The sequence below is a fragment of the Aulonocara sp. 'chitande type north' Nkhata Bay genome, linkage group LG1 (genome assembly GCF_057382095.1).
Source record: "Aulonocara sp. 'chitande type north' Nkhata Bay isolate Kocher_YH1m ecotype deep benthic linkage group LG1, A_spYH_male_GT1.1, whole genome shotgun sequence".
Lineage (NCBI taxonomy): Eukaryota > Metazoa > Chordata > Actinopteri > Cichliformes > Cichlidae > Aulonocara > Aulonocara sp. 'chitande type north' Nkhata Bay.
In genome coordinates this window covers 17,574,838-17,596,070 of record NC_141344.1, presented here as the reverse complement: position 1 = coordinate 17,596,070, position 21,233 = coordinate 17,574,838, and the positions used below count along the sequence as shown (strand labels likewise).

General features: G+C 37.6%; 1 protein-coding gene across 1 annotated transcript in view; it reads right to left on the bottom strand.

The window, feature by feature from the left end:
• LOC147338901 (chromodomain Y-like protein 2) overlaps positions 1-21,233 on the bottom strand; it is a 46,421-nt gene that overhangs the window by 1,805 nt on the left and 23,383 nt on the right. The window contains exons 2-5 of the mRNA XM_086286039.1: positions 13,193-13,799; positions 6,319-6,536; positions 345-517; positions 39-249 (exon numbers count right to left, since the gene is read on the bottom strand). Coding sequence (XP_086142165.1) covers positions 39-249; positions 345-517; positions 6,319-6,536; positions 13,193-13,799 — 1,209 coding nt within the window. The remainder of the gene's footprint in view (positions 1-38; positions 250-344; positions 518-6,318; positions 6,537-13,192; positions 13,800-21,233) is intronic.

Genomic DNA, 21,233 nt, shown 5'->3' with positions numbered 1-21,233 from the left:
TGGAATTTTGCTAAAAAATAGATTTTGATGGGACCCACAAGAGCGACGCCCAGTATTTGAGGGAAGGTGTAAGAGGAGCATCCAGAAGGAGTGAGGTGCAGGGCTGCACATGGAGTTTGGAACCAGGCCCTTTCACTGGCCCACACCACATCGCACAGTGGCAGGATGGATGCTCCCAAGCCCAGAGCAGGGCCGTTTATTGCCACCACAATGGGTTTCTTGAAGTGGATGAATGCCAACACAAAGTCCCTAAAGGGGTCACAGAATGATCAGCAGTGACTCTATCAAGACTAATGGTAACACACAAAAGAGTTGCTGCCTGTAGTGGAGTGATTTCTTCTTACCGTACAGCATCTGCGATGCGGCTGCTCTCTTTTCTGCGGTCAGTGGACAGACGCCCTATCAGATACGATGGCTCCAGGCCACTGCAGAAAACAGTCCCCACTGAACTGAGCAGTAGTAATTTACTGTCATCCGCAGCGGCATTACCCAAAGCTCGACAAACTTCCTTCATGATCTGAAGAGAAAGAAGAACAAATGTGTATTACATTCTTAACCAACAAAAGAGGACTGGTTGGGAAGGAAATAGCTTAAATATAGGTTCTGAATCCTCAGAGTAAAACTGAAGATCCACTAGGTACATCATTATTTTTTATTGCAATGCCCAGAGCAGAGAAAAGAAAAAAAGACCAGCACTGGGACTACAAGACTTCCTTCTGTATCCTTGCAGTTAACAGAGACTGAAAACTGTGTAGCACATCACAGCATCTAACAAAATTTCACTTTGAAGGAACAAGCTTGAGATATTCAGTTTAAACATGCTAATGCTATATATATATATATATATATATATATATATATATATATATATACACACATATATATATATATATATATATATTGCATAAATACTATACAATTTACATTCTCTACTTAAATTTAAAGGGCAAAAAATAAATCAAAACAAGCTTTTAGACTTTTGCTCCAATAAGCTTAGTTTCTGTGTAGAAGGTCAGCTTAGCGGTGAAATGGTTTCTAGTTACTTGATGTTACTCTGTGAGCAGGGGTTGTTGTGGGTAAGATGTTAATGTGACAACTAGCACTATGCAGCTTGTTTCCTTGACACCCTGCCCATCAGCAACAACTGGTTTAACTGTATGTTAACAATTCCCACTCCTTATGGCTGCATGCGTTACAAAGGAAGAAAAGCTGTGTCTGTAAACTTCTAAATGTTATAATAAGAATTAAAAAAAAAAAAGAGTATTTTAAGAAAACATTGGTCAGACTTTACTTGAATATAACCTCCTTGCAGTATGGTATGTCAACAACTGGGCCCAGTACATTTTAGTAGTCTGTAAAGAGACACGTTTCATGCTGCCAGTTAAAACAATATATGCAAAATTCAGTATTAAGAGTTTGGCCTTTGTCTCATCTGATAAACAAGAGAGTTTGCCGACATTGTCAGACAGTCAACCCGACAAACCCCAGCCCCACACCCACACCACCATGTCACTTTCTGCAGTCAGTCTGCACACTGTGTTGTTGCATTTTAATCAGATTATCACTCCTGACCCATATTAACCATTCAACCTCAAAAGTGAACTTAATTCTCTATGTCTCACCAAGCACATAATCTGACCCCAGTTTTAACCGTGTGTGCTGTGTTGTCTCCGTATTTGAATTACTCATGTTGTGGGGACACAAGTCCGTTTACACAGTGACGTGGTTGGGCACAAAAAGCATGTTCTCATAATGAAATTTAATAGTGAATGTAAGGGTTAGGCAAGCACGTTTTGATTAAGGTAAGGATAAGTCTCCAGGAAATTAATGCAAGTCAATGTAATATCCTCTACAATGATGGAAACCATTTGTGTGTGTGTGTGTGTGTGTGTGTGTGTGTGTGTGTGTGTGTGTGTGTGTGTGTGTGTGTGTGTGTGTAAACGAGCATGACAGAAAGTGAGAAATTACAAATGTCATTATTTTAGGAGGTGAATGAAACACTTGCTCAGATACATGAAGGAGAAATGAACAGATGCTAGTTCCACTCGATCAAACAGAGAAAGAGGAGGGCGATCAAAGTGACATTCATGAGGAGTCGGAGAACTTGAAGACGTTAGTAGATAAATCTGCTGCAGTCTGCATTTAGGCATGTTTATCATTGAGACAATTAATGAGATGCTCTGTGCTTTAATCTTCAGGACATTTAGTTTCGAAGAAAATGTTGTGTTAAAGTGCTGAGTCTTGGTTTTAATTTGAGAAGGTGTTCCTCAATATTTGAAGAACTGTTGAGGAGGTCCAAAAAAAGTTGTTCGGCTGCTACATGTTTCTTGAACAGCTTGTTATATGTTAATGTATAATAAAACTAGAAAAGGGCAAATAACATAGAAAACTGATCAGCATCAGCACTTTTTTCTGTAAGAATATTTTAAATTTATCAGAACAGAAATTTGTTTTTCTTGTGGATGCAAGAACTAGCCATTTCAAAGAAAATGTTAAGGATATTTCTCACTTTTTAATTTCTTACTTCTCTTTTATTTATTGATGAAATGGGGAAAGAAAACCCAGTTGGTTGAAAAACAATGGGATTATAATAGAAAGCTACAATACTTTAGGCCAGAAAGGTGATAGAAAGTGTACCAGTTAATAGATAGGGGGACTTTCTCACTTACAGCCAGCACTGAGTGTTTAGAAGAAAAAGGAACTGGGATATTTTTCAAGATTTTCTCAGTAAGCACATCCGTAGACTCTCTTGTTCCTGTGGCTTCAAAGACTGAGAGACATATAAGGAGCTATCTGAGCTGTTTGATGAGCCCACAGCTTACGAGCTTAGTGTCACAGATGAAAGTACACACACATGTGCACACATAGTTTAGGCCACTTCGGTGCTTGTGAAGTACAGACTGCCGTGCTTATGATGCTGTATCAAAGCCAGAACCACCCTCTGTGGAAGATGTGAGACACATCCTACAATCTGAGAAGATGAAAATCCTGTTTGCTAGGGTTATGAGCCGAAGGCAGATGATTTTGGCTTGCATGTAATTTGTGGCTAATGCCATAATATTTTAATAGACCTCTAAAAAAAAGACCTGTTAACATTGACAGATTGAACCTCATTCATTTATTAACGAGGTTCAATTTTACACAGATGAAATTTAAAATAAATAAATGTTTTTCTGTATGGTTACAGACCAGAATGAATTACTCTCAAAATATAAATGACAGGAGGTAGAGAAAAAGTGTTTATCCACAACTGTGCAAATGATGCACAAAAAAAGAACAGCTGAATGTTTTTAGCGTACTAACGTGTTATTAATACAAAACAGAGATGCAGATACAGATCAGGGTCAGGTATGGTAGGAGGAGCTGGAGGCCACTGCAGCTGTCATGGAGCAAGAAACGGTCACAACCTGGACACTAGTCACTATTCTGTTCATTCATACTATGGCTAATTTAGAATGGCCAGTTAACCTAACCCACACATGTTTTTGGACATGCTAATACAAGACAGAAAGACCCGAATCTGGATTTGAACCCAGGACCTTCTTCCTGTATGGCAGCACTGCTAATTACACATCTGTGTTGCCCACATTAATAACCCTGATTTTTTTTTTTTTTTTTAATGTCAGTGGGTATATTAGTACATATTGGGGTTTGCGTGCATGTGGATGTGTCCTGTTTCTCCCTGAACTCAGCTGTCATCCATTTCCCTTGGAGGAACTCAGCAATTAGCCACTCAACACTGTAAACGCTGGTGTTAAGCGGTTTGGTCTCAGTGTGTGGGCCAGCCCTGAGAGTGGTGAGTTGTAGTAGTGTCTTTGGCCGGAGATTTGACTGTCAGATTAGTGGTTCTTTGGAGCTTTTACTGAGTACCTAATGTCTGTCGAAAGCAATTTTTTTCTCTATTAACTTGTTTGTTAACAATCTCTTTTCAGTGTATTTTAGTTTGTGGTTGTCGTTTGTTTGGTGTGTATACCTGTGTAGCTCTCTCTTTCAGCTCTATTCTTTTAAATGAAAACCACATTTTCATGGGCTACTCTTTTTCTTTTCTCAGTTTCTTTTCCCCTGTTGTTACTCCCCTCATCCCTTAGGCTTTTGAGGAACTTAATTTGGGGGGGTCATCCGGGATAATAATTATATTTCAGCTTCAAGCAAAAGTATACACCTACTCTATAAACAGTCAAATGGTATGGAAATTGCTTGAATTACTAAACAGTTTAAATAGTATCTCCATTAAATCCTTTAAATTAAAACTGAAACAAATCAAAATTCAGCTGCTGGTATGCATCTGGGGAGAGCAAGTTACTGAAATCACTCATAGGAAATTTAAATAGACCAGCTTGTTGTTGATTGGAGTGTGGAAGTGAGCAACCAATCATGGGCTGGAAGAATCCTGCAGGCAGCCAGATCAACGAGTGAATCATCACAGTTCACAAAGCTGCATAGAAGAGAGCCATTAAATGACATCAAGTACTGCAGATGCACATGCTCCAGCCTTTCTCAAGCTCTTCACCCAGTTTTTTAAGTTTGAGTTTTATGCCTCCGTTGAGCAAAGCCTGAGTAAAACTATAGTGATATATTTTAGACGAATGAGTCTATGTTGTATCTGCCTTGTTGATGCACACAAAGTCAGCTATGTTTGGACTAATACCGTCTTCCAGTCTATTTAGAGTCTACTTGGAGGGCAAATGCAAAGTTGTTACCCCAGTAGTGTGGCATGTGCTGACAAATCTGTGCTCTCTCAGTAAATCGGACAGCCTTGCATTTACCCTTAATCATCCTTTGATTCACCCTCAAGTCACTTCTACCCATGTGGACATACACATGGGCTGTGGAAAGTGTGCAACTAGGGTAACCTAACACTTTAATCCACTGAAGCACTACACCTGGATATACTGATAATAACCATGTCTGATTAAGCAAAAAGAACGACCACAAATAGATGCAACTTGAAGCAAATTCTACACCGAGTTCAAATATTTCTGTTCTCACTTCATAGGGTCATTAAGAAAAACAATAAATAAAACCTTTATGCACAAAAAAACCTGAATATACAAATATAGGTTACAGGTTCTGATCAGCGATTTAAATTACAGATTTAGACACCGTCTGTTACTATGGCTATAAAGTTCAACATCTACAGTTTGTTTCACTGCTAGATTATGATTTTTTTAAGGTAGTTTGACTGACATGGAGTTAGCAGGTGATCACCAAATTACTGACAAGAGCGTAAGAAAACTCATCAAAAGTGGGAGGACACAGCTTGGTACAGATTATGCCCCCTAAACGCCTGTAGAGAAGACTCAGCTGGTATATCATTACACATAATCAGAAGTGTTTCTCAAAACAGTAAGGCCCTGAATAATCTATTAAGAAATCAACCAAAAACTTTTTGTCATTTTATGCCTTAATCTTATCAAGTAATGGAGAGACTGAAAAGGCAGAATTCATTTTAAAAGTTTCTTTTTGTACTCACAAATTTACATTTTAAATAATATATTTTTTGAGAATGCACTGCAAATAAAAAAGAACAAACATTGGTTTATATTTCTCATTAACTAGTTAAGGGTACTCCTATTTTAGAAGTCGGGAAATTAATGACAGCCAAACTATATTCTCAAAACAATATTCCAGTTGTCCCATTTACATACTATGAATAATGTTTATGTTAATGATGCCCATGCCTCCTGGAGACCATAGCCTGTAGAAGCAATGGGAGTGATATTCCTAAATAGCAAACAGCTATGAAGAAATCATTGGCGATTATCTCTAGGGTATCCAGTTCTCTCTCTAAGAATAATTACATAAAGACTTCCTCAATGATCTTGCAGCATAATTTCCTCACTAGTTCAACTGGCATTTTGCTGCAGTAACAACAGATGGCAAAACACTGCATTATATGTACCCCTAATTGCTAAACTTGTTGAAGCCTTGTTTGTTAGGAGGCAGCTTTGAGGAAACTGTGCCCCCTTTTCAGCAGTGCCCTGTGTTAGATTTATGCAGCTAGCATTTTCACACCTGGCAGCTGTCAAATAAAACCACAGTTTTCTAAAACCGTCTCCTGAAAAACTCCCCTTGAGCAGTTAGGGAACTACTGCATAGCTCCAGGGCATCTCTACAACAGTTACTGGGCAAACTTTCATGGTTTCTTTTTTTTCCCCCAAACAGAACTCCATGGCAACTAGGATACAATCAACACCAATTAATACGTGTCAGCGAAGCACAAAATATAAATTATGTAAATATAAATAAACCGACATGCACTAATCAAATGAAAAATGTAACATGGGCACAGCACTCGTGTGTTTTTTTTGTTCTCACCTCTGGCGTCAGACCATTGTTATCTGTTGTTTGGCTGGAGAGCAGGACATGCGTGAAGCCCTCTTCCTTCCTGACCACAATGTCTCGAAATCGACAATTGCTCTCGTTCTGTCGCACGTTGTACCTGAGACGCTTGTCAAAAACGTAGCCTTTCTCCTCAGCCAGCTTCCGCTTCACTGAGCTGTGTAGGTGCATCTTCCCATTGGCTAAAGGTGAGCCTGATTCATACAAGAAGTGACAGAACAGGTCAGTCTGTCTTCTAGAACGTTTTAAAATAATTGACAGCAACTGAAAGAAAAGAAAAAATCTATTACAGTTGGCTATTGCAATTATTGCTATTGCAATTACAAAGTGCTTCCAAATCCAAGTTTAAGGGTGAAATATATTTTTTAAGAAAGAGCATTAAAAAAAAGGGACTTTGATTTGCACTTCGCACAGAGAAATTATTCGATAAATATTAGTTTGGTTAGACTGCGGACCTTTTAAAAGCGTCCGCTGAGACTGAAGAAGTGACTTGGATGAGTGACGAAATGTTTCTTCCACTGAAAACGTTACATTCAGATGAATATAATCAACTTTTTGGGATTTCCTTACCTGGATGATTGAGCAAGCATTAAGATACAGTAGTTCATCTTTTGGATTGGATCACATGTGCCAGCCTTTGCTCCCCATGTGTGAGTGAGCCTTGGCCACCCATGACCCTATCATTGGTTCACCACAGTTTCGTTCTTGGATCACTTTTCTTGCATTTTGACCACTGCAGACTGGGAAAACCCCATAACCCCAGTTTTAGAGAATCTCTGACCCAGTTAGTCTAACAATCACAATTTGGCCCTTCTCGGGCTCGCACAAATGCTTACACTTGCCCATTTTTCTTGTTTCGAACACATCAACTTTGAGGAGAAAATATTCACTAGCTCCCTGATATATCTCACCCACTAACAGCTACCATGATGAAGAGATAATGAGTGTTATTCACTTCACCTGTCAGCAGCCACAATGTTGTGCCCGATCAGTGTATTTGAAATCTGGAGAACACCCAACCCTTCCTTACAGCAAATTATCTTTGCTGCCACAGTGTGGCCTGAGTCTTTTTCATGTCACAGTGTTAAACAAAGCCTGCAAAGTTACTCCAACTATCAAATAAATGTTGTGTTTAGCCTATCAAGCCTACAAGTTCCTAATAAAAAAATTCATCCTTTTAGTTTTACTACATTTCTTTATACTATAATATTATTTATTAATACTTGGAGCTGAAAGCTGAAGGAAAAGAAAAAAAGATACATAGTCCATATACAGAAGTCTAGAAAATACTACATTATCTGAACTCAAAAAAATGATTATTTTTTCAGTAATGCGTTTTGTTTTGGGTTTTTTTAGCCTGAATAATTTTATACTAGCAATGATTTTAATTAAATTTGAATTTCTTAGTCGTTCCCAGTGTTATTATGCGATGTGGACAATTACACCTACTTTTACATATACATGTGTCATCTAAGGGTATTCTCTCTGCACAATATCACAACTCTCTTGGTGTGATTCAGTGAATTTCAACTTGATTGCATTAACATTTCAACCTTGGAAATTGCCCACAGTTATATTTACATGCAATCTCATGTTCACATTTTAAAAGCAATCAGTGTAATTTTCAGGTCTTGTCACACAAAGGAGCATTAACGTACAGGAGCAGTGTAATATCTAATGCACAGAAATCACTGATTCATCTGCACTGAGAAAGAAAAAGAAATGTCCAAGAGGGTCGAGTACCACATTCTCAGCTGTAGACTTTTACAAGATAAATGATTAAAGGCAGAAAGAAAAATGAGTCAGACAAAGCACATGTTCCTCATCTAAGAACATCTAGTGATGCTGTGGTAAAAAATAACCAGAATAAATCAGAAATTACTCAGGTACACAAGAGTCTTTTTACTAGAGCAAATGGTGTGATGCTTTTCCAGCCAAATTTATGACTGATGAAAATATGGAGACAAAACTCTGGTCCTTAAACAATAAAGTTCATGTTGACTGAAGATAAAAGTAAAGTATTTCTTGCCTGAAAATATAAGAATGCACTTTTAAATAATCATCATACATTGGGAATTTGTTTTCTTTAATTAACACAATCTGAAACTTGACTAATAGTGACTTCATTTAAAAAGCTAATTTGATTTATTTTTTACAGCAAGCTTGAAAACAAAACTAATTTGTAGGTACTGTGGGGGTTTTTTTGGGTGCCAATTCTGAAATTGTGTCACCACCTTAATTGGGTCCATTAATGTTTGGACAATGACTTTTTTTTTGTGATTTTGACTTTGTGCACCACCACAGCAGAACTTAAATGAACAAAAAAGCTGTGATTGAAGCGCAGGCTTTCATCTATTATTCAAAACTAAATTATTACATACATTGTTAAGTGCTTACAACCATTTTGATACTTATGTCTTCATTTTCAGAGACTTGGAAGTAATTCAACAAGCTAACATCATTTTAAATATTATGACTTTTTAAAATATTTTACTTATATTTTTACTTGTATGTAAAATCTTGCAGTTAATGACTGCCATAAGGCTAGAACTCCTGTAGTTCATGAAATGCTGTGTTTCCTCTCTTGAGATGCTCTTCCAGGCTACTGCAGCTGTCTTCAGTTTCTGCTTGTTTATTTGTATTTCTGTATTCAATTTTGCCTTCAGTAACAGAAAGGCTGCTCTACTACACTGAGATCAGGTGACTAACTTGGCCACTGAAGACTATCCATTTTCTTTACCTTGAGAAACTCCTGGGTTGCTTTGGTAGTATGCTTCATTATCCATTTGCACTGTGAAGGGCCAAAGAGTTTTGCAGCATATGGCTGAATTCAAGCAGAGTACAGCCCCATGCATTATGTGACTACTTCCATCAGAGGTAATATTATCAATAAACACTAGTGGCCTGAGGGGTTTACTGCACACTTACACAGCCAGGCTTTCTTTGCATTAGCTGGCCTGACTTAAAACCCCAGTTAGAAATAACAGATATTACATTGGTGGTTGTCAGCTTTCTCCACTAAGGCCAGCTTCCTGCCTTATGCTTTATGCATGTTCACTTCAAAGCTAAAAAAAAAAAGGGCATTTCACAGGTCATATGACTTCTTTCCCACAAAAGTGATCCCTATGAGTGCCACCTACTCCAGTCACAGACAGATGATAAGGATGGTGATAAAATGGTAATTAAAACTCTATAAAGAACAGTGGCAGGCTCAGCTGCAAGGGAGGGGTGGAGCAGTGGGTTCAGAGGACAGTGCTAGGGGAGGCTGGATATCAGCTCATTAATTCCATCATGTCTCCCCTATTTTATTTTTACAGCACTCTTCACCAAGTGGCACGGTGTGACTCAGGTCATATCTTCACAAGAACATAAAAAAACAAACAAACCCCAAAACAGAACAGTGAAATGCAACACTTACACAAATAAAGAGGTTAACACTACATTTTCGTTCAAGTTAATTATTTTTATTGCAGAGTGCCGCTGTTCTAAGGTGACAGCTGCACATTAGAGCTCCGAAACTTTAAACTGAAACATTTAAACATTCACATCTCCTGTCTAATATCTAATAAAGGAAAATGGGAATCACTTTAATTTGTTGGCAGATAAAAAAGTGAAATTAATTTTACTGCTTGAATAGGTACTCTTCATGAGAGTTCTGTGTTCTAATCGCTGCAATTCCAGCAGTGCAAGCGATACTTTAATCTACTGGTAACATTTATACATTTTATGCATCAGCAAATCAATACACAGGTATTCCTGTAACAATATGATGGACAGTTTGCGCTTTATTCAGTGGTTTTAGTAAAGTACAGCATTACCACTTGCAAAAATTATATTTCTCTGGCAGAGAATCTGTAAGTTATTACAGTGATCTAGGCAGGTAAAAAGGCAGGTAAAAAGACACTTCAGAACACTGACTTTAACCTGAGCTCTAACCTATTAATCTTGCATTATAGTACATTCCTCTGGTTCCAATTCCTCTGGTTCTCGAGCAGGTCTATGTACCTGGTCTTGACTTGGCTAGATACTGAAAAAGTTTTCTCCTAACCAATTCTGCAATCATCCACTAGTGTTGAGCACTTGAAAAGAAGGTAACCGGATTTCTTTCGGTAAAAAGAGGTCCAACACTCAAAGACAAGGTCTCAAGACTACCATGACGTGGATGGCTGAGAACCTAAACAGATATCATAAGATGTGAACAATGGATATAAAATAATACAGCTTGAGTGAAGCAACTGGAGGGACACTTGACTGTGATTAGTTGTTTGGATAGTTTGGATCCCACATAAGAACTGATCCAGTCTAGAACTAACAATTTCAGAAATGATCTGCAAAATAGTGACATCTTTACAGGGACCCGTTTGACTTCAACGGGTTAATGGGTGGAGCACAGGATTTTGGATGAGGTGAGCAGGGCAGTCTTTTGAGGCTTATGAGATTAGTAACTATAATAGCTCCCAGAGTGATGGCCATTAGGATGGGTTAGTGCTGCAGCCCTACCATCCTCATAAATAAACAACAGACTTTTATAAAGTATCACAATCACTTGTTAAATTAGGATGCTTTGAAATTAATGAACAACTGAGAAATTGAATTGATATGTTGTGGATCATACCATGACAGTGATGTCATCATATCCAAAAGCAATAGAAATTCAGTTTGCAACTGGAAATTTAGGCTTATCAGAAAAATTGTATCCACAAAAAGCAAGAAGAGGGCTTAGTTTGACTTAAGCTGATTAAAAAGAAAAGTGAAAATTGTTTACATTTGACCTCAGAATTGTGTAATTGTCTTTATTTATGAAGTAATTTAAACAAAATCAAACCAGATGATCAGTTCTATATGGGGTAAATATGGTTTACATGTTTTTGGCATATTTATTTACAGTCATCTTGTTCATGTTGCTATAGTGCCACTGAATGAAAAGACAATATAAAGCCTTACATAGCATGTTTCATGACTGTAAAGCCAGTAGATACTCACAGTTAAACAAGCAAATGACGCAAGTGGCCATAAAGCTAGTATCTTTATATCAGAAAATTTAAAACATCCTCTGAACTAAAAGCAAAATGGAAACACTCAACCTACAACTATGTACTAGTATGCTTAGTTATTCAGCTTTTTTCTCTCATTTTCTGCTAAAACAGATCAAGATGACTTTTTAAAAACATAATTAATGATTAACTATAGTGGTTGAGGCACTGGACTGTGACCCAGGAGTGAAATTCAAAGGTGTTATCAGCACGAAAGAACCACAGTAGGTATGTGAGGCCATTTGTATGATACAAGAGCGACTGAGGTACTGTGGTAACATTAAAATATATAAATAAATAGCTTCTACTACTGCCACTATTACTTCTACTACAGGTTACTGGTTATTGTCATGGTGTAGTAAGTGTTATGGGTGAGGTGGAAAAATATAATAAATCATCCTTATCTATATACAAGCCACTACAGGACATGGTGTTGGGATAATACAAAAAAGCTATGGTCAAATCTGGATTCATTTTACATTTACAGTCGTCAGAAATTTATGTACACTTATCATGGGTGTGATTATCCTGGTAATTCTGGGCTTTTAATTATTTATTTGAACTTTATTTACTTTTGGTGGAATTATTGTACGCCACACTTCCTTAAAGAGGTAGTAAGTAAAATCTCACCACCAGATGTCAGCAGATTTGAGACTACAGTCAACTGAATTCTGTTTTCTTACCACTTCCAATTCAAGTGCATAAATCCAGGTACAGTGGACACTGTAGGACAAATAACTCCACGTTTATTTACTCTGGAGAAGGTTTTAAAACTTTGTGAACTGAGTCAACGAGTCAGTGACTCTCACTTCTATCCAATGACAGTGATACTGAGGTGAGGTGTTGAGGATCTCTTGAACTCCTCTGTTGGTGAGGGCTGCTGTTTTTGCCAGGGAAACTAACTGAATTAATTGTGATATGATGCGAGAATGTAATCAAACTGTTTATCAGGGAGAAAGTGTGATTTTTAGGACACTCAAGCCTCATAGTATCTAGCATAAGGTTAACAAGCTGTTGTTGCTGTTTGGTTGGCTTGTTGTCAGCTGTGCACAGGACAGTAGCAAGTCTAATCTGCTGACAAAAACTAATGGCGACAATTTGGGGAATAAATAAAAAAAAATGTTTATGCACATTTTTTGTGTGTTACAACCCTGACTTCAGTTCAGGAGATGAGAGTTGATGTAAAGAGGAATAGGATGGGGTGGAAATGAGAGAAGTGGTGGAGGATACAGATGAAGAGGAGGAGGAAAATTACAGACTGAGAAAGATGCAAAAATGTTAAATACTCATAAATTGTTTTAAAGAGTAAAATATGATCTTTACATTAAATGTAACGTAGAGGCATGCAGCCAGTCTTTAGACACATGAATAAAACGTGATTAGGCAGAACAGCAGTGTTCATCTTGGCCACTGTATTCCAGATGGCAGGGCAATATGGTGGCTTACAGGAACCAGCACCCACTCCTACGCATCTTTAATAGATTAATTCGAAGTTCATGAGAATGCATTAAGTTGTTGAAAGATGTAATCACACAGCAATAAATCTATATTTATGAGCAAAACCTTTTTTCTATAATATATATATATATATATATATATATATATATATATATATATATATATATATATATATATATATATATATATGAAATACTTACTGTACCAATATTAAGTTTTAAAAACAAGATTTAGGAGCACAGGTTTGAGCGGGCATGCATAAGAACAACAATCATATTTCTATAACAATATGTGCCTCAAAAATCCAGCATCGCCTCATCTCAGTTTACCATACTATCTGCTTTTTCTTAACAACTTACCTAGTTCAGTAGTAAACTGCTGTCCGCTGGCTTCCATATGTCCTAGTTCTCCATCCACCCTGTCTGAGGGCAGTCGCTGTGACCTTGCTGCAGTCCTGTACATGAGAGAGTCCATCTCTCCGTTCTGTAGTCCATTATGAGGAACCCTCAATGACGGGACAAACGGAGGTCCGCCTGGTGGAGGAGCTTTAAATGTCATCGCTTTGCTCATTCTGTCCCCTAAAGCATGTTTTCCAGGTCCTACACCCACTTTTTTCTGCTTTTGAGTGGTTCCTGATCCTCCACTTCCAATCCCTAGAACAGTCCCTACTCTCACCCCCACAGTTGAGCCACTAGTCCTTTTCTTTTTTCGAGCTTCAGATCTAGCTCTTGAGTCATCTGTTGCAGAAAGGTGGCTAGGAATGAAGGGCTCTCCACGGTTTTTGGAAACTTTGGGCCGTTTGTGTGAGTGCAGTCTTGAGCTATTGAACTGATCAATAAATTCTTCACAGTGTAGTAGATGGTGTTCTGGCTCCCAGGTGTCCTCTTTACTTCCATAGCCTTTCCACCTAATTAGATACTCCCACTTACCCTTCTTATTCCGCCTCTTATCCACGATCTGCTCCACCTTTAAAAAAACAAAAACAAACAGTACAACATAGAAGAACAGATTATTAGACAATATTCTAATGACAAAAATTATCACAAAACACTTAATGCATTTGTGTTTGAGTCTCTAACCCTGTTTTTATTTCCAATATTTAGTCACAATGGCATAGGGGTGTTAAAGATTCTCCGAGTTCACAGTTCAGATAATACCACAGCACCACCTCCCAGCTTCTTCTGGGAACCCATTTGAGTTATGCAGCAGCCCAACTTAAAAGCAACACAGCTAAAGCTAGAAGACGGATGATAGACAGTACATAAAAAAACGAAAAAAAAATAAAAATGGTTGTTGGCACCATGGTGTCACACATTCTGTCCTGAAGCCTGAACATGAGTATTTTAGCCATCATCACTTCATAGTCTTGAAACTGGATGTGACAAGTGGAGACTTGATCTGACTGAAGGAATGAAGGTTACTGCATGCTCACATGGTAGCAACTTGTCACTCTGGACTATCTTCTTCACAGACTTAGTATAGCAGCTTCTTTTTTGGCACCTAAATGAATATCCTTCTGTGGGACCACAACTTAAATGAATAACAAAGAGCATGCAGTGTCTGTGTCTTAGTAGATTCGACCGTAGTTATCATATTGAAAACTTTAGGTGACTCCTTTTTCAATTTATTATGATCACAACATTTTCAGAAAACCTGGCCTTTGACCTTGAGGTAACTGGGATTCAAACTTTTAAGACACATTTACACATATGATATCGATTTGAAAATCTGAAGTGACTTCTTAATTTATTGCATTCACAAGATTTTCATAAAACTTGACCTCTAATCTTTAACCTTTGGTTTGAGATCACTGAGATTCAATTTTATCTGAGATTTTTCGCAATTGTGCCTATGGTTTCATTTTCAAAAATCCTAAATTGCCTCATTCTTGCATTCACAAACGTAGGTGTCCACACTGCCTGAACACCCACCCACCGGTTGTGGTTACGACAACACCTAATCAGCTTTAAAGTTAAGTAAAAATTAAAAATTAAATATTGCTTTCAGCCAAAACTAAAAATAGCAGGAATAAAATTGATTCCAAAACCATCTTTTTTTCTTACTGATATTCATGAAGGAAACACAAAGGATTCAGAAGGGATCTTCTAGCAATGTTGTGTTATTTTCAGATAACTAATTATTCAGCAGACTGATTTCATACCTGTTGATCACTTGAACATAACCTGCTCCATATATTAAGGTTTGGTCCTCAGCATAATTTACCATGTACCCAAGCAAAAACCACCTATGTAGCACTGAAAACTTCGTGTTAACTCTGAAGTTACCTGCTAACCAATAAATCAGCGCTCTTAAGAGGGTTCAAACCCATCTAAGACTAAAGTTAAGAGTTGACTTCCTGGTTAAATAAGGGTTAAATAAATTCCTGTTTCACAGTACAGGCCTCTGGTAATGCTTGATTATTGGGCTAAAACCTGGTTTATCATGAAAATAACAAAAAGCAGAACTGTTTTACTTAAATTAAAAATGCATATATATATTTATTGTCTACATTCAGATAGCAATCTGTACCCGGTAAATTTGATTTATCTTGAAAAAGATGAAAAAGAAGGATTTGTGAAAGTGTGTGCCGCACCTTTGGATAAACTTGATGATGATGCACCTTCAGAGGTCTGATTCTGTGTCATTTACCAGATTTGCACATAACTAAAATCAAAAGCTAAATGGGTACACTGAATTGCCTGACCATATTTAGTATGTTTTCCAGAAGATGATTCCTTATATTCTGAAACATTGCCAAGGAGTGCCAGATCGTTAAAAAAAGAAAAAAAAAAAGGAGAAACATTGTGTGACATGTGTCAAGTTCAAGATAAGAGCTAACTCCCTGTATAAGAAAGATAAGAACCAGGGTGAAGCCAAGATGAGCTGCAGGCTGTTTTCATGATGAAACCTTAAAAATGGGCTTTTTGGAGGCAAACACCAGACGAGCCAGTATTTTATAATTCTATAGAGAAGAGATGAGGACAGGTGGCACACAGGCAAAAGAAGAAACGTTTACATTTAATTGGAAATCAGTTATTTGAGAAAAATACCGAGGTGTGTATAATTGTTCTTGGCAGGGGTCTAAAATGGGAGTGCTTCTGAAGTCATTGTTGCAAACTGAATAAATTCAGAGTAACAAAATAGAAATTCAACTGGTACAAAGCAAACACACACATCACTTAATTTCTTTCTGACACTCATACAAGCAAATATCTCAGATTTAATTTAAAAAATGCCTATAGTCAATGGTTGTCATTCTTTTTTAATCAAAACCATGGATACAAGTAAGTTATTGTTGCATAAACAATATAAAGTCCATGGTGTTCTTAGTGTGGAATCATGATTGTGGTATACACAATGTGTGACTAATCACTTCAACAATGAAACGACTCATTAATTTGCACTTCAATTTGACTGCATTCAACTTGATTCGCAAAGGTGTTGATTAGACTGAAGGTGAAATTACAAGTCAAAAGAGGCTTTCACATGAAAGAAAAAATAGAACATTTATTTAATTTATGCAACATTATATTTATATAAATGTATGTAAATAAATGTTATGTTAAATTACATTTATGTATTTTGTTACATTTATGTAACTTCTACTGGGTTTCACTTTGAAAACACACAATATCTTTAAATAAAAGCTACTAAGTACAAAACATACAATAGCAGCAAAATGTCACCGCCAGACAAAAATAAGGGCATCACTCTCTGTCTGATCCCTCGGTCCATCGCAAACACCCACATGCACATTAGCACATCACAGAGAATACAAAACACCCATAATATCCACATCACACCAAAAACAAGTCATACATACACGGCAAACTGAAATATCCCAGTAAAATCTGTCACCGATGGCATTTTTTAAAACATACAAATAAACAGAAGCTCCACTGTTGTTACACGGAAGGCTCAATTATGTGAAGCATCAAAAGGTTGATGAGATTTCATAATAATCACTGCCAGATGTGAGAGTATTTTTTAATCTACCTTTTATGTCTTTTACTGCAAATGACAAGAAAAAAAAAAACAATAAAACAAAAAGAATATATAAAATAAATATCCATGTGACTTCTTCTGAAGAAACAGGTTTTGAGTCATGAGACCCGTGTTAATCGGCTGGGAGGTTTTATCAGAGGCTTCAGTATAGCTGTGGTAATAACTGCTCATCATGTTCTCAGATGTGCCGTGCACAGAAGTAAACAGCCTTTGATGGGTGAGCTGCAGGGGTGGCAGCGAAACGAACAGATGATTAGGTTGCTTACAGTCTAAGATAATGTCAGAGTTAGCAACCAAGCAGAGAGATACATGCTGAGAGGAGAAAGAAGGATAAAACCTGAACATGGTGTGCACTTGCATACACAGAAAGGAGAGGTTTAAAAACTCTTGATGCTGAAGCATCTGCTGCAGAGAATGACTTCATGTGTGGCATGAATGTGCAATGTTGAAACAATGCTCTTGCTATAAAACTGCGTCTACATTAGGTTGTCTAATTTTTCTTGGAATGGCACCATTTTATTGATAAACTTGTGTCAACACTATAATTTCCTGGTCATTTTCAAAGAGACTTGTGCCCATAGTAAAAAAAATAAAAGTCTAAACAAACAGATGATGAATAAATCTCTACCTCATGCTCTTTTTAATTGGAAAGAAATAACGAAATGTCACAATCTGGGAAGTGGGATAGACAAAAAAAGAAGAAGTCTAACAAGATAAAAACACAATTTCAGCTAAGCTGAACTAAGATTCAAGAGACAAGATTCATATGACAACAACATAAAATTAATTTGTGACTAGTAGGTTGTTGGTGTAGCTTAGATGTCCATTTCAGTGGGATGATTTGTTCAGCAATATCAGCATAAAAGGAATGATTGAGAAATTTAAGGTACTGCAACCACCATTGGAGAATTGGAATTCTTTAGTTTTTTTATTTAAAATGAAATAATTGAGAGCAGTCCAGTAAACACATTTAACAAATCACTACAAAAATGTTTCAGAGTTAATCTAGATAAAGATTTTATTTCCAAATTCAATGGTTTTACCAAACACTGAACTCAACCTGCTAAGACAGGAAGGCTGAGCACATCCAAACAAATCATCCCACTGAAATGGACATCTAAGCTACACCAACAACCTACAGTGTAAACAACATCCCCTGAAGGCATCATTTCCACAGCAACTTCAGTTGAAACATATGACACTGATCTCATTTAGGAAAAGCAGAAATTGGGGTTGCCTCGGAGCAAAGCTTCTTAGCGGACAAGTAGTCTAAGCAGGAGTTTAAACAGTTTTTAACTGCATTATGTGTAATTACATTTTAATTATAGGTTTGGGAGCTATCATAAAAATAATTGGAGTTCCATGGCTAAGTAGCAATGTTTACACTGTGCTATATTAAAGAGACGTATAAAAGCATAATAATAAAACTCAAAGGAGGTGCTCAATCCAATTCTTTTGGCTAGTGCGACTGATGTCTCGGATAAAAAAAAAATGCTTAGTTCAGTTTGATTATTTATCAATTCAAGTAAATGACAAATATGCCCATGGACAGTGTGCCAACACTGTCCTAGAGAATGCCATAAAAAAGTCCTGCTTTTCCTCTACAGGAAGGCATGCATGTGTGTGAAAGAGAATGAGAAGAGCTGAGATGCTGAGACAAACTGATGCGTACTCAGGCTCAGATTGTTAAGGACAGTGTAAGCACGGCAGGCAGTGAGGAGGGACATTCATGCTCAAACTTCAAATGAGGCAACCGTGCCTAGTGTGAGCACGCCCTAACATATATTGCACAGGTGTACAGACGAAATAAGCTTGCTGCCAACCGCAAAGGCAAAACAGGTAAAGATCCTGAATGTTCTACAACAATCAGCAAGGAGGCTGGCAGTCCAACACAAGCGTTTGTGTCCAGAGGTGATGGTAACTGATGATTCATGGTATCATCTGATCAACATAGACATCAGTCAGTTTCCTGATAGCACTTAGGGCTGGGCGATATGGCCTAAAATTCATATCGCGATATAATTTGAAGCATGTGCGGTAACGATATATATTGCGATATATTCTTTTCTTCTGTATAACGTATTTTCCACACTATAAGGCACACTTAAAATCCTTTAATTTTCTCAAAAATCGAGAGTGTGCCTTATGTATGAATTCTGGTTGTGCTTACTGACCTCGAACCGATTTTGGCGTGCAGAAATCTGTTAAAAAATGTTTTAGTACAACTTTGGTAAGTCGCACTGCTTGCTGGATTGTAAGAGCATTACGGCTGCCGTAGTGAGGAGCTTCGCGGAGTAATCTGGGTCCAAAACTCCGTCTGCTTCAGGTCCCAAAGTCAAACGAACACAGAATTAAAAACAGTCTAAATTCTTTCATCTTTAATTAAATCATCAGCGTTGCTGCTTTATCGGGTGTAACAATTAAGTTGTACATCCATGCATCCATGAAAACAGAATTTATTAAATTTAACGGAGTTAGAAGTTAACAGGAAGTTAGCTCGCTAGTTTACACCTAAACATTTCATACCATGTTCTGACTGAGAGACTTTTGAAACTAATTAAAACGTACAGCTCTGCTACCAACATAAATGAAGACAGAAAACTAAACAGCAGTGGCGTTTGCAGGGTTACTGAAGTTGGACTACCTGGTATATAATGTTGTGCTACGTGAATGTGATTGCTAGCGACACAGCTAACTTTTTTTCCACTCAATAAAAGTTAACGTGAGGGATTCTGGTGGTCAGGGACAAATGCAATCACATAGCAGGATGCTATACATGGGCCAAACTTCAGTCAGGAGAACAACTGAGATTATTCATCCACAATACAAGGTTAGTTATTAATATACTGCAACAACATGGGAATAGAGCAGCTGCGAGAGAATTCAACATTAATGAATCAATGTTACGGAAGTGGAGGAACGGCAGTTTTTGGCTTTCCCCATATTTCAAAAGTGCTTCATCTCTTTGCTATGACTATCGCCCGCCATAATCTGCAGATGATAATGGTTGTAGCCGCTGCGATGCTTTCGACCAAAACAGGCGCAGCTTGATGACATCATCAACATGCACTATCGCGATAGAAATTTTGACTATATCGCTCTATCGTTAGCCAAATTTATATCGTTTCTATCATATATCGTTTATATCGCCCACCCCTAATAGCACTACATGGTTTTTTTTTCGCCATGAGCAAATGAATGTTTTCTTGCCTTGCCAGCATCCAGTTACCAAAGGATAATGGGGCTTTGTTCTAGTAGTTTATAGTTACAGATATCCACTCACCACGCAAACCACGGACTGGTTTTAAAAGAATGAAAAAACAAAACGAAAAACTAATTTGTCCTTCTATTTCACCATGATCATAACCGCTTTTCTTGCTGACGCTTACCGAGTTTGTTTACAGGTCATTGTTGAATTTCAAACCAACACTTGAGATAGTTTTCTGTTCTCTCTGTCCATCTCTCTCTCACTCTTGTACATAGACTCACTTCTGATTTTTGACCTGTGTTAGAGGAAAACTCAGACACTCAAGGAATTCAAACAACCTTTGTAGCTTTCAAAATCCGTTGTCTGCTATGTTTATAATGACCGCCCATCTCCAAAGGTCTGTGCACTACCGTTCTTCTCCCTTTTGTCTTGCATGCATAAACACACATCATGCACATGTGCAGTCTTTTAGTAAGTGGTGCTAAAAGTCCTACAATGTCTTAACTTGACAAGGCCAAGGACTAGGAACGTCTTGTTAGTGATGAAGATTGATTAAACGATTGAACAGCTGAGATCCATGAGAGCCTCTGCTTAACCCGCCTTTGTTACATTAAGTCCTGGATGAGGATCAATTTCCAAAGTCTTAAGGAAAGTTAGACCCGCCCACCCAGCAGAGTGACAATACCTGATCAGCCTTTTATGGCCATGGGGTAAAAATGAAATAAGCTTGGAGCTAAAACAAAAAATAGCAGGAATAAAACTGATTCCAAAACTCAATTTTTCGTATTGATATTCATCACAGAAAGACAAAGGATTCAGAAGTAATATTCCAGGAATCGTGACGCTCCGGGGGTTTTAATAGATACCATAAGTGTATCATTTTCCTTGAGTTAGCATGTTCACAAAGTTGGGTGGTCCACACTCCTGTCCGCCTGCCCTGCAGGGTAACAACAGCACCCCATCAGCCTTTTACGGATGAGGGGTGAAAAGAATGAACATATTACCCAGTCCTTTCATGCTTCATTGCCTCCCTGTCTTTTTTAGAATTGAATTTAAGATTTTATTGCTCACTTTTAAAACTTTTAAATGGACTGGCCCCTTTGTATCTATCTGAGCTGCTTCACATTCATTCACCTTTAAGAGCTCTCTCAACTAACCAGTTGCTTTTACACAAGCTCTTAAAACTA